The sequence below is a fragment of the Poecilia reticulata genome, linkage group LG22, assembly GCF_000633615.1.
Source record: "Poecilia reticulata strain Guanapo linkage group LG22, Guppy_female_1.0+MT, whole genome shotgun sequence".
NCBI classification, from domain to species: domain Eukaryota; kingdom Metazoa; phylum Chordata; class Actinopteri; order Cyprinodontiformes; family Poeciliidae; genus Poecilia; species Poecilia reticulata.
In genome coordinates, this window is record NC_024352.1 from 6,337,996 (window position 1) to 6,351,181 (window position 13,186).

General features: G+C 40.1%; 4 protein-coding genes across 7 annotated transcripts in view; 2 read left to right on the plus strand and 2 right to left on the minus strand.

Annotated features, from left to right (window-relative positions):
- crlf1a (cytokine receptor-like factor 1a) overlaps nucleotides 1-612 on the plus strand; it is a 16,823-nt gene extending 16,211 nt beyond the window's left edge. The window contains exons 8-9 of the mRNA XM_008399332.2: nucleotides 57-235; nucleotides 388-612. Coding sequence (XP_008397554.1) covers nucleotides 57-235; nucleotides 388-411 — 203 coding nt within the window. The 3' untranslated portion in view covers nucleotides 412-612. The remainder of the gene's footprint in view (nucleotides 1-56; nucleotides 236-387) is intronic.
- Nucleotides 613-1,324: 712 nt separating this feature from the next.
- Nucleotides 1,325-7,883, plus strand: odf3l2a (outer dense fiber of sperm tails 3-like 2a). Of its 3 annotated transcripts, none has more exons than XM_008399294.2 (5): nucleotides 1,325-4,896; nucleotides 5,331-5,631; nucleotides 5,794-5,916; nucleotides 6,705-6,846; nucleotides 7,423-7,883. In XM_008399294.2, the coding sequence occupies exons 2-5, from the start codon at nucleotides 5,346-5,348 to the stop codon at nucleotides 7,766-7,768; spliced, it is 897 nt and encodes a 298-aa protein (XP_008397516.1). In that variant the 5' UTR covers nucleotides 1,325-4,896; nucleotides 5,331-5,345; the 3' UTR covers nucleotides 7,769-7,883. The 3 variants fall into 3 exon arrangements, with proteins under 3 accessions (XP_008397516.1, XP_008397517.1, XP_008397515.1); XM_008399295.2 differs by having other exon boundaries at nucleotides 5,521-5,631; nucleotides 7,423-7,880; XM_008399293.2 differs by having other exon boundaries at nucleotides 1,325-5,631; nucleotides 7,423-7,882.
- Nucleotides 7,884-8,020: 137 nt separating this feature from the next.
- Nucleotides 8,021-12,261, minus strand: ebi3 (Epstein-Barr virus induced 3). The gene is made up of 6 exons (XM_008399296.2): nucleotides 12,046-12,261; nucleotides 10,908-11,022; nucleotides 10,724-10,826; nucleotides 10,008-10,125; nucleotides 9,680-9,843; nucleotides 8,021-8,229 (listed from the first exon to the last, which is right to left on the minus strand). The coding sequence occupies exons 1-6, from the start codon at nucleotides 12,137-12,139 to the stop codon at nucleotides 8,074-8,076; spliced, it is 750 nt and encodes a 249-aa protein (XP_008397518.1). The 5' UTR covers nucleotides 12,140-12,261; the 3' UTR covers nucleotides 8,021-8,073.
- Nucleotides 12,262-12,417: 156 nt separating this feature from the next.
- LOC103458463 (rab GTPase-activating protein 1-like) overlaps nucleotides 12,418-13,186 on the minus strand; it is a 10,383-nt gene continuing 9,614 nt past the window's right edge. For both annotated transcript variants that reach the window (XM_008399291.2, XM_008399292.2), the window contains exon 8: nucleotides 12,418-12,811. In XM_008399291.2, the coding sequence (XP_008397513.1) occupies nucleotides 12,578-12,811 (234 nt within the window). In that variant the 3' untranslated portion in view covers nucleotides 12,418-12,577. The remainder of the gene's footprint in view (nucleotides 12,812-13,186) is intronic.

The following is a 13,186-nucleotide window of genomic DNA, read 5'->3' on the forward strand; positions in this document are numbered from 1 at the left end:
TATCTCAACATTTAATCTCCAAATCTCCTCTCCTACCCTGATTCTCCGGCCCTTAGAGCGACTGATGTCCTGTGACTCAAAGTCCAGCGGCGACTCCAACTCCACCCTGCGGCGGGAGCTGAAGCAGTTCCTCGGCTGGGTGAAGAAGCACGCCTACGGCTGCAGCAGCATGTCCATGAAGCTGTACGACCAGTGGAGGGTGGACATGCAGAAATCGCCAAAAACTCGCAACCAGGTAGGTAAGCATCGCCAAATGCCGAGAAGAAAGCCTACGCAAACACACACGTCCGCCATGTAACCGCGAGCGGGCCGTGCGCACAAACACAAACAAACTGGAAATGATTTTTTCTAAAAGCTGATTTGTAACAGACTGTGTCTTTAATTTAGGTTCTCCAAGGGGATAAGTCGTAGCACATGTCGGCCCTGCAAGCAGAGACGAACTGAACGAATGCAGTTTGTATTTTTATTTTTTATTTTTGTCTATATGTGTGAATGAGGGGGAAAAAAAAAAACTAGAAAGAAAAAAAGCGACTGCATTCTCATATTGGAAATGTAAAAGACAATTTGCTCCAGAAGAAATCCAGAGAGGAATTAAAAAAAAAAAAAAAAAAAGTGGGAGACGCTTCGTTTCTGCATCCTTTCCAGTCGATTTGAGCTCCTCTAAGCGGTGGAGCTGTTTTCACTCGTCGCAGACGAGAAAGAAACTACTTGGGCGCAAACGACATTGTAGCATGAAGATGTCGGACAGCGGTGAAGACTTTTGACATGCATTTGACCTGAATGTGCACAGGAGAGATGAAAACTAATCCGATTTCCGCCCGAATGTTGGCTAAAGCGCCTAAACGTGTTGTTGGTGGCATTTGGAGCGCCATCTAGTGGCGAGTCAGCGTCCAAGAATTCTCTAAATGATTCCTTGTCTCACATCCCAGTGTAAAAAGAAACACGGAACAGATTATGATTCAGTATTTTAACTAGTGCGTCGCTATGTTAGGTTGATAGTGTGCCAAACTGGTCCACCCAGGATTTGTCTGTTTCTGAGTGCCAGTATGTGACTGATGGTGTTTGCGTCGGCTGCGGAAAGCCTTTATTTTTGTACTAAATTGTACCAGCATATTTAAAGTATAAAGCTATGTTTTATAATTCTTAAGTTAAATTTAGTCAGTAAAGACTGTACAATGACTGAAGTTGTTATCAATCTCTAATTGTGTTCTATAAAAATGTTGACAGAAACACACGTGGTCTGATTTTTGTGCGTGTGTGTGTGTGTGTGTGTGTGTGTGTGTGTATTGAACGCTTGATAAATACACAGTTCAACGCAGATCAATGCAATTCATCACATTCTAATTTCAATTTCTTCCTGCTTAACCCTGTTTAAAAAAAACTAACTTACTGCTGCTTTTAAACTACTAAATGTAGTACATCTTCATTCTATATTGTTATTTTCTATGTATGAAATCAAAATATTTGCAAATAAACTATATATATATATTTAACTTTCATAATTAATTTGTTGAATTGCTTTAGGAGCAGCATGAATAGCTGTTCTTAATAAAAGACGTTTGATCATGTGTTTTTATTTTGTTTTATTTTATTTTAGTAAGTGATGTTCAGCTCATTGCCTTGTGAGTAAACATTAACTAAAAGTTCAAGATGATATTGTAATTGTGCCAAAAATACATTATTGTGTCGTTTGTTTCCATGGTAATACAGCTGATCTGAGGTAATAGTGTCTCATCTTTGAATCCCTCCTGGTTTAATGTCACTAAATGATGCAGCTCTGCCACCTGCTGACAGGAAGCGGTACCTGCAGCGTGTCAAAGGTAATTAAGTGTTTTATTGTCTGTTTAATTGAAAACTAAAACTACATGGACATGGTGGATTGGTTTGCTGCTTTCAGGGGCATGATGGGAATGTGAGTCGGTGTGTTCCTATGAGAAATCCTTTCCAGACTTCACTAATTGATCATTTTGATTTTGCAGCACCATTTATGTTAAACTACGATTTCTATATGTGACCCTGGCAACACGACTGTTCCTCCTGGTCACTGCAGACTTGAGAGAGAAGCAACAACAATCCTCCTAATGAATCAAATCTGCTTCTCATCCCAGTCCATTGACCCTGATTTGGGTCGACGGACGGGGAGTCTTTGAACACCTCTCAGTGTGCCGTTTCATTGTCAGTCTGGGAAACCTGAGACACGGCTTGTGTTTTTCCTGCCCGACCGTGCAGCGGATTCATCTCTCTCTGCTGACACATTAGACTCTTGTTACTGCCTCTGTGACCACTCGGTTACTGCTGCCTGAAACTTTAACCTGGATGAAGCTTTGTCTTAACGCTGGGCTCGCTCTGAGCGTTACTTACCTCTGTCTTTGCCAAAAGCTAATCCGTTTTGTTGCTCTTCTGCTGTCGTTGACAAATGATTCATTTGTAAGACAATGTGAATCTGGTGGGTTATTTTCCCATGGATGTTTCCGTATATTTTCAGCATTTTGATTTATTTCAAATGCAAGACGTCTCATCTGGAGATTGTGGCAAAAATCAACAGTGTAAGAAACGATACATTTTACAATTATACAACTAAGGGATTTTCACTATTAAATCTAATGCTAAAAACAAACCTTAGAGATGTTTTATACATTATTATTTTTAAATAGCATTTTACTGAACAAAAAGACAGATTCAATATTTTAAAATATAAATCAACTTAAGATATTACTGATAACCACATATGTGTTATTTATAACCTTCTGAATTTATAAATATGCAAAATAAGATCATTTTACTTACTGGGAGGTAACCTCACTTACATTTTTTGTCACAAGACATGAATGGTTTGGAAATCCTTGAATCCCACCTGCTGTAATAAGAAGTTATATTTAAACTTCCAGGATATTTTGAAGTGAAAAAATGTTCAAGCAGGTGAAAAGTCAATTCTGAGCCATTTATCTGTACTACAAATTGAACACTCAGTACAAATTATACAGTTAAATGAAAGTATTAAATAAAAGAAGAACAAAACATGTTAAAGATTTTAGTAGGAATAACCTTTCAGTGACATCCATCCATTCATGGTGCTCCTAGACCAGAAGGTCTCCATAGTCCCCCCAGCATATTCTCAGTGTGACCAGGGATTTCCTTCCAGTGGGGAATGCTGGGTAATCCTCCTAAAGGGAGCATCCAGAAGGAGGAGAAGCAGCAGCTCTAGTCCAACCTCCTCCTACATGACGGAGTTTCTTAACCTTTCTCGAACGCTGAGTCCCCACCGAGGAATCTAATTTCTTCATGTCCTGAAGCTAATTTTTCAGTCCCGTTTGCATATCTCCTATAGGGCGGCAATTCGCTAAGTGGCCATTCGCTCCTTGTTTAGGAGGCCCCATTCGCCTCCCAAACAAGACACCGAGACAATTTAATCCTTTGGCTTGAGACAGACGGTGACTCCTGACCTCTAGGAAGAAGTCCGCCTTTTACTAATCTCTTCGTGCTACTTGCAAAAAGAAATAAATTCTGTCTCGGTAATAGTGTTAAATCACTTGGTGGGTCTGTATTTCTGAGCCTTAGGGAGGTTATACCGACGCCGTTGCTGCTCTTAGGGGTCTTTTGTTTTTAAATAATTCATGTCAGACTAATTGGTTACTGGAGAATTGTTGACATTGAACAAGCAGCGAAACGCAGCTTCTCTTTCCCTCTGAAATTTGTCCTGAAATTCCAGACATGGACAGGAAGCTGCAGGTATTTCATTACTTCACTGCTCTGGTACCGACCTCACACTTATCTGACTTAAAGTCAGTCAGCGTGTGTTGCTCACCTGGATGGCGACTCCCATGTTATCGTGCAGGTTAAATCCGTTACTCTAATATTGAAAACATGATTTAATATGGGTTGCAATGCATATTTGTGACTGTCATGATTGTTTTTTCAGTTTGATTTATCAAACCTCCTTCCCATGTTTTCTCTACAAGCCTCTGCATCAGCCGTGCTGCTGTGCTTTTTGTTTAATAACTGCTGGAGATGAAACTTTTACATTTTGCAAAAATATAAACAGACGTTGAATGTGATTTTATGAGACAGAAAAGAAAAAGTATAATACATAACAGTGAAGAACCAAAATGATACATGAAAATTTTTTTTAAAAAGGCGACAGTTGTATGCTATTCTGACACCTCTAAATAAAATCCAGAACAACCAATTTGCTTCAAATGGAACTTAGTTAATAAACAGAACCTAAATTTTAGTGCATCAGTTTGATATAATTTAAGTAAAAAAAAAAAAAAAATAAAAAAAAACTATCTCCCTTAATATTAAACTAGCAGAGTTAAACATGGTGGTGGCAGTGTCATGCAGTGGGGATAGTTTTTCTTCAGCAGGAACGATGAAGCTTGACAACCTGAAAATGGGTGAAACTTGCTCCCATTTTGGGGATAACGGCAGGCGATTCAGATCTAGAAGGACATCTGGAATGCAATATTTTTCCTTATTAAATAATAAAAACCAAGTATCATTTTTCTCCCCTTTTATGGTGTAAAAACCCCCTATATGACCTGGGTGTAACACGGGTGTTAGGTGTCAAAATGCAGAAAATCTCAAGGCTCCTTTCCTTTCATTTCTTTGGATTTCAACCTTATATTTCTCTCAGTGGAGGCGACCATTTGTTCTGCGAGAGCCTCGGAGAAAAGAAGGTGTGGAGAGCAAGTTGCGGACGCTTACGAGCCTGCGGTCAAGATAGGATTTCCTCCGCTCCAGGTCATGAATAATTCAACATGGGAGGCCACGACTCGCCTCAAAAGAGAGCAAAAGGAAAGGATGTGTCTTTCTAGCACCAGAAGGAAAGAGGACGAGGCTGGAGGAGCATGGAGGAGGTGGTGAGGAAACGACCAATAAACTCCGCTAGGGAAAGAGGTCGGTAGGGGAAATCTATATGCCTGTCTGTGTGTGGGTGTCCGTGTGTGTGTGCGTTGGTTTGTAATATCTTGTGGGGAACATTTTCCTGACGCATACATTGTGGGGACCAAAGCCTGGGGAAACGCTGTTTTTGGGTCAGGGGTTAGATTTAGAACCAAGGTGTGAATTGAGATAGGGTAAGAGTTAGGGTAAAGGTTTAGGCTGTAGAAATGAATGGAAGTCAATGGAAAGTCCCCACAAAGATAGCCACGCAAAGATGTGTGCGTGTGTGTGTGCGTGTGTGTGTGCGTGCGTGTGTGTTTGCATCCACATGGGTTGTATTAGGGCCAAACTGGGTTTTGCCGTGAAATCTTTCACAGCATCACAATGTCACTGCTCCTTTTCCGATTTGAGATCCTGACATTGTTTGGAATTCATTTCCAAAACAACAGAGGAAGAATGTTAAAATGCATAACCATAGGAAAATAAGTCAAAGGCCTCCAGATGGGAACGATCAGAAGCTATGCAGCCGGAGCCACGGCGTGCCGGGCGTGGAGGCGGCAGCGACGCTCGGAGCTGGAATCAGTCGCATCATTTTCACCACTCTCCTCTTCCACCTTTACTCCCGGCGCCGCCTGTCAGGACCGGGCCCTGCACGCTACGCTCTGCCCCCTACAGTTGGATATATTAACCATGACTTCACCAAGCCCAGCAGCCCTGCGTACTCCTTCCACGGCCGCATGAGCACTGCCAGTAAGTTTAAATCTTACTGCATATCTATCAGGAAGCAAAATTTAACAACAAATTTAATGATAAAATTAGTAATTTAATGATCCAGTGTTTTAAAACCATCTATTACAGTGATAACCACTGCAGCAGAATGAGACAAAGGGGCGTTTTTTATATATTTTATAGTGATCTCTGTTGACTCCAGCCCTGGACCGAGGTACTACGTCGGGGGCAAGCTCACCCGGTTTGGTCGGACAGAGACACCGTCCTACTCCATGTCAGGAAGAGGCAGACGAATCGGGAAGAGAGGTGAAAACAAATCAGGGAAGGCTGCGACTCAGGAAAGCATCAGACAAATAACTTTTTTTATCCTCATGAAACAGAAAGAGGAAGTGGTTTTTACCAGATGTGTAATAGGAAATTGTGTCATTCATGTGATTAGATAAAGTATAAATCAGAGAAGCAGACAAGAGACTTCTGGTAACTCTGGATCGGCTGCAGAGATCCACAGTTCAGGAGATAAACCTGTCAGGCTGTACAACAACAAATCTGTCCTTTGTGAATAAAAAAAAAGTGGTAAGAAGAAAGCCGTCGCTGAAAAACGGACAAAAGAAGAAGTTCCAGTTCAAGTCTGCCGCCAGACAGGGGGGCAAGACTAAAACGAAAGTTTCTGACCTACATGCAAAACTCTTCATGTGATGGGAAACAAACACTGCAGATCAAGCCTGAGGACGTTAACTAAGCAGTGAAATGTGGCGGTGGTAGCATCATGCTGTGGGGATGAGAAGATAGACCTACACACAGGGTTATCCTAGAATAAAAATGACAAAATACTCGATACTGTGCTGAAGGACACAGCTGGTATAGAAAAACTAAAAAGTCAATTCAGCTTTAATAGCAGCAAAAGGCAGTTTTACTAATGAAGGTGAGGAGAATGTCAATCCATGCTACACTTTTCTGGGATAAGTTTGAAAAAAACAAAGAAAAGGAAACCATGTATAATGTGTCCCCCACTTCACAAACATCCCCACATAATTTGATCCCAGTGAAATACAACGACATCTGAGGCAAAATGTGGAATACTTTCCCGCTCACAGATGAGCCGTTCCAGACTCCGGGTCCGGGGGCCTACAGCCCAGAGCGGGCGCCGCCTCTGAACGCTCACCGCAGGCCTCCGTCCTACACCATCTCCGAGCGGACCAAGTACCGCTCCATGGATCCTGTTCCAGCGCCAAACAGGTGAGAGCAGCACGAGAAAAAACACAGAGGCAAATACTGCAGCTATGAGGTAACATTCGTGCAAACAGCACCGCACAAAAGCTCACTCCTCTGTTTTCCCTTAGCTGGATTATTTTCAGATTTCTTTTCTTTCTGGTTTGGAAACGGTCACAAGTGGCTTTTAAGTTATTCCATTGATACCAAGCAGCTGGCATAAATTATTATTCATTTCAAATATGGTTTCGTCCCAATAAGAGCACAATTGATGACTCTGTAAAAACATTGTTTTGGGAAAAGTTTTTATATCCTACAATAACACAGCTGCCTTGCATATAATATCTGTTTGTACTGATTAGAGGAGGATTGTGGTTTTTGGTATTAATGCAAAATAGTCACCAAACTGTCAGAGAAAAATCATCTTGGACTCAAACCATATCCTTCAAAAGTCTATTGTTGCTCAGAAATGTAATCTCCTGAATAATGGGAATCACTTTGGAATATTTTTCCAAGTTAATAGAGGTCCCCTCAACAACCTTATTATTTAACTCAAACGCCGTGTTTCTCACAACCTGAACAACTTTGTCTCAAATCCACCAGCTACACTCTTCCTGGACTGCTGGGTCCCCAAGTCCCCCACAAACTTGCCAGCGCCAGCTACAGCTTCTCGGGCCGGAGGACAGCCGGCGCTCCGTCCGAGGATCTCTCCAAAACACCGGGACCGGGGCAGTACAGAAGCACCGACCCGGACGTCTACAGGCAGCGACAGCCTTCCTTCACCATGCAGCGCCGGACCAAGAGGCTCAGCTACTCCTCTGCCGCTCCGGGTCCGGGAACGTACAGCCCGGAGAAGACCTACGGGCATCTCCACAAGTCCCCGTCCTTCAGCATGGGCATCAGGCACTCTGAGTTTGTTACCCCGCTGGTGGTGCATGTGGCCGATTGACTGACCGGACTCTGAAAATACTGTGTGTAATCTTGTTATTATTCTGTTTTTAATGTTCCTTTTCCAGTTCAAGCAATGAACTTTTTTTAACAATTGTAAAAAAAAAAAAAAAATAAAAAAAAAAAGATACAAAAATAAATGGGATTTCTGCACTGTACAAATATTATTAATACATTTTGGCATAAATAAAACGGAACATCAACAACTCTTGGTTGCATTGTTTCTGCAGCTCAGATCATAAATAAAGAACAGAATATTTTCTTGTAGCAACCTGCATACATGAAAATGTAAGCCAGGGAAAGTTCCTATAGTTTTGTTGTTGGTATCGTGATTTTTACAGGTGAACTCCAGTCGCTGCACTGCCCCAGGCCCAGCATTTCCTTAGCACACACCTGGAACTGGTAGGTTCTCCCTGGGATCAGCCCCTTCAGCTCGGCCTTGGTGTTCTCATACGGACCCAGCTGAAGAAGAAGAAGAAGAAGAACAAGTCAATCAAAAAGTGTCAGATAAAATCAAGCCATTTCTCTGCAGTAACACATGTGGTATTATGTTGCACAGACAGATCTTAGACTAATCTGCATGTCAGCACATAATCACACATCAAGAATCGAAACTGAAACTGATTTTGTACAGGAAAAATTGGGACTTTCTGATAGAGGCAGGCTCAACTTAGTGCTTCAGCCTTTTTATTTTTATATATATGATTTGACTAGACCACTGACCATGTCAAAATGGGAAAGTGTTCACTTTTTATTTGATTCTTTCTATCTCTGAATAATTACTTCTGAGTTATTTGATGGTTTATTGCCGATCTAGTACATTAAAATGGGTTTTATTATTCCTTCAATGACTTATGAACATCTGATTTAGGTTTGTTACGATTCTTATTTTACTAAATGAAGTGAATGTGGTGAAGCGGCATCAGTCTTCATCCGGATCCATACTGCCGGAAGACGGACTGGTTACGGCAAAATGGGAAAAAACAGAAAGCAACAAATTTTCTGGAATGGGATTTCCAGAAAATTTTAAAAATCACATTAAATATCTCTCACAAAATCACCAGTGACACAACTGTGGGCAATCATTTTGGTCTTTTTCTTTATATAATTAATCAAATAGACTAAAAACTAAAAGTCACAGTTAGTTAATAACCGAGTTATTAAATATGTTACTACAAGCTAATGGATTTGAGTCCACATCCTTCCCCTTTTAGTTTTACATTTTAAATTTTTTATTTTTTTTTTGGTGAATAAATTTGTTGTGCCACATTGAGTTCATTTTTAAGAGTTGAGGATGTAACGTCATATTTCAATACTTTCATTCACTGTTTAGTCATTTGTTTTAAACGTACTGGAATCAGCTTTATTTGCCAAGTTTGCACACACACAAAAATGTATTTAACTTATGTCCCAAGTTGTTCTTAATGTGCTGACATTTTACATAAGTATCTATTTGGTGGGATTTTCAAAACATAAATAAGTATATGTATGCAGGGATTCAAAAAAAGAAGAAAAGTAGACGCACAAACACGCCCAGCATAGATATGTGGCTGTAATTAGTTAGAGTTGTTATGTTGGAAAATCTGAGCATCTGCTAATTTGTGGATTTAAAAGACTTTTCTAAGACGGTTGACTGAAATCGAATAATTATTCACAAAACACAGACACAACTACAGCTTCCTATTTTTGTCTTCTACTTTCTCAAGATGGCTGTGTAATTGTTTCAACCACAGGTTTAGCAAAAGATTACAAAACTGAGCAAGTCTGTGTATTTTGGAAATTAAGGGAATTTTAGAAGCTCATGAGGTTGAATTGAGGCAACTTCAACTTCTACAAAAGATATGTGTCAACACGTTGCTGTCTTTTACCCAGCATGTGGTAATGATGAGGTGTTTTTCGTTTTTCCCCTTACGTTGTTAAACTTTGGGCTGCCCCTGATTTCCCACTGGTACAGTATCTGGTACTTCAGAGGGAAGATGTCGGTGCTTGTCCAGGTGGGAGGAGGAGACCACTCCACCAGCAGGTATTTGGTAGCAAGAGGGGAAACCCGGACATCTACAGGCGGATCTGGTTTCACTGCGGAGAGAGACGAGTCTTGAAATTTCATGGATGATGGATAAAGATGGTCTGTTTCATGGTATCACCTAAATATGATAGAAAGTATTAAAACGTCTACTTTTGTTTTTGCCTTCAGATAGAACATAAACTTGTCAGACACAGCAAAAAATGTTCCCTCTCACCAATATCCTCCAGCATGAAACTTGATAGATGAAAGCTGCTTCCCCCAGAATGAACCACTGTGATGTTGAGAATGTATTCAGTGAGAAGTTTCAGGTTGGGCAAGTGACAGTGCCAGAGCTGCGAAACACAAAAGAAAAAAGAAATATATTTGGAACTGTGACAATTTGATGCAACGCTTGATCTACAACTGAGAGTTGAGATATAAATTTTTATATATATATAAAAAAAAAAAGAAAAAAAAAAAGACATTTTTTATATTTCATTTAGTTTCTGGAGTTTATATATATTTCACTAGTATTTGGCAGAATTTCTTTTTAACCTACATGAGCTGGGTAAAGCATTTTTGGGAATCGGTCAAAAACATTCTCAACGCAGTTTTCTGTAATTTTGGCCCATTCCTCTTGACAGAACTGATGTTCGTTAGCAGCCTTGTTTCACAAAACTTTTCAGCTTTTTCCATAACCTATTAAACTGAATCAGGGCTTTGTGGTGGTCACTCTAAAGCATTGACTGATGTTTTAATTCAGAATTCCCAAAACTTTTAATCAAAAATCTGATGAGGGATTTTTTTCAATTTTTGACTCTGGAATTTTTGGGAAATTATTTTAACTCTGTGATCCTGTGGTAGAATGTAATACTCTCTGCAGATGAACAGGCCTGTTTGGGTTTCATTTAATCTAAGAACAGCTGTGGAAACCCCCTGATCTGCTGCTACCTGCTCAGACAGTGAAGACGGAGGTTCTGTGGTCAGAGCGGAGGATGAAGAGCCGGGCGGGACCAGGTGGCACGTCTTGGGGTCAGCGTTACTGTCTCGCTCACTGGCAGGAGGAAATATTCATACACCTGAGGATTTATCCTTTTTTTTTTACTGGAAGAGCCAAAATATGGTTGCAGTCTACCTGTAGGTAGCGATGTACTGTGTTGGATGGGAGGGCAGAGGTTCTGGCCAGGAGCAAAACGTCACATTGGGATAGCTGGAACACCAGCAGTGCACCTTGGGAGTGGAGGGAGGATCTGAACCAGAAAAAAAAAAAGATTTGAGTCTTTTTCCATCAGCAAACCCCCTGGTATGGTTTGTTTTTCTCTTTTTGTTTGTCTTATGCTGCCACATAAGGGTTTTGTTTAACACACAGATACCTCGTAGAAAATCCGCAAGAAGACACAAAGGACATTTTTAATTATTTATTGAGGCACAAACTAGAAAACTGAAAATTATTCCCTAAATCTAGATGCTGGGCAGGCTTATGCTGTGGGCAGAGAAATTTGGTCGTTTTTAGCAAGCGATGGGTCACAAATTGTGAATTTTTTGGGTAATCTTCATTAAATCTCTTAAGTATTACAACATAGGAAACAATGATTTAGTGAGTTACCCTGTATAATAGCAATGTCAGAATAATGCCTTAATCATTTTTAGTTCACACTAGCTAGTGCTACGTAGTTAGCATGCTAGCTCTGCTGAACATTAAGAATTGGTCATAAAACAGAGTAGAGACAGGTTGAGAAGGTACATTTACTTTGAACTTGTCTTGTGATTGTGTGGTAATCATTTAGCTGCACTTGTTTAATTATTAATGTAACTTATCAGTTTTTACTAAAATACATAGAGTGTGACATATTGAGCATGAATTTTGGAACACAATCTACATTGCAAATAAAATGTGTTGAGGTTTCTGTCTTTATTTTTGCCTAATCTGATTTTATGAGATAAAAAAACAGTTTTTACTAAAATATTACTTTTTCAGGAGGTAAGATCATAATGTTTTTTTTCTCCTTTGGCTCTTATATTGTAGAAAAACAAAATGCCATGGGAAATTAAGGCTGTGGCATTGTGTGTAGCATACACTGCCGAATACACAAACAGTTTAAATACATAAACAGTATGACCACCAGACAAGCCAGAATGCTACATATTCATTTGAACAACAATATCAAAACTTAATCCTAACCCACAGAGAAATAACAATGTTTCCGTGGTGACCCTTTGTAAAGTTCTTGCTACGTCACACATGATATTTTATCCGTCAGATCCAGACTCACCTCCTAAAACTGAAGTTGCTTTGAGAAGATCCAGAGCTTGACTTCCAACACCGAAAATGAGGAGGATAGTTGTGATGTACACAGTCCCAGCCATCAATATATCCGCAGTTTTTGTCTTAAATAGTTTAATAAATATGAATGACTTTCTTTATGCCCTGTGCTTGCTGGTAGTTTTATGTTCTGCTGTTCTCAGCCCAATGTGGAGATAATGCTGCCTCACCAGCGTTTTTTTTCTTCTCTGCTCAAGCAGCAGCATGCTTTCTCTTTAATACGGCTGAGAAAGAGAAAGAGGAAATAAAACCTGCGGCTTATTTCAGAAAATTCACAAGAAAAAAAAGGTTTCTTTACGTCACAGTGATTAGGTCACAAGAATTTTATTGAGAATGTATTTTACATTAAAGAAAACATACAAATATTTACAAGCTACAGTTGGTTTAAAATTATAGAGAGTCCCTGTGACATCATCGCCTGTACTCTCAGGTACCTCTCTGTCCAGATGAATGTCACTGGTGCACACACTCAGTCCAGCCATTCAAACATTTTTCGTATTGTCTTTGTGAGGCCATGACAGCTTTTTAGGAGTCCATCCTGAGATGGAGGAGCTGTGGAGGTTCCAGTTCAGGGTGGGGAGGCCCTCTCTGTGCATGCCGATGCCGTGGTGTCCCCCCGCCCCGGAGGTCCGCAGCGACGTCAAGGCCTTGCTGATCCAGTTGTTTTTTGCTTCCTGGAGATCGCTGGCTAGGACTCCCTTCTGGTGCTCCAGCTCCTACGAAAGAAGATGCGTACAAAGCACAATGGAAATGCTGTTGACTATTTTTTTTTAGAGAGAAAATAAGTTAGTCAAAACAAATATATACACATCTACAACTCTGGAGAAAATTAAGAACCCACTCAAAATGATCAGTTTCTCTGATTTGACTTTTTATAGGTTTATGTTTGAGTAAAATAAACATTGTTTTTCTATCCTATGAACCACTGACAACATGTCTCCGAAATTCCAAGCAAAAAGGTTGTATTTATTTGCAGAAAATGAAAAATGGTCAAAATAACAGACCCCCAAATAATGCAAAGAAAACAAGTTAGAAACAACAATACTAATGTTCTAATATCAATATTGTTAAACACTTCTAGCATATATATA

Coding starts and splice junctions, on each gene's coding strand:
- odf3l2a (XM_008399294.2), top strand. CDS start 5,346: ATGCATAACCATAGGAAAATAAGTCAAAGGCCTCCAGATGGGAACGAT. Junction 5,632..5,793: donor CGGCCGCATGAGCACTGCCA/GTAAGTTTAAAT, acceptor TATATTTTATAG/TGATCTCTGTTGACTCCAGC. Junction 5,917..6,704: donor CAGACGAATCGGGAAGAGAG/GTGAAAACAAAT, acceptor TCCCGCTCACAG/ATGAGCCGTTCCAGACTCCG.
- ebi3 (XM_008399296.2), bottom strand. CDS start 12,139: ATGGCTGGGACTGTGTACATCACAACTATCCTCCTCATTTTCGGTGTT. Junction 10,827..10,907: donor CAGTACATCGCTACCTACAG/GTAGACTGCAAC, acceptor TCCTCCTGCCAG/TGAGCGAGACAGTAACGCTG. Junction 9,844..10,007: donor TTTCATGCTGGAGGATATTG/GTGAGAGGGAAC, acceptor CTCTCTCCGCAG/TGAAACCAGATCCGCCTGTA.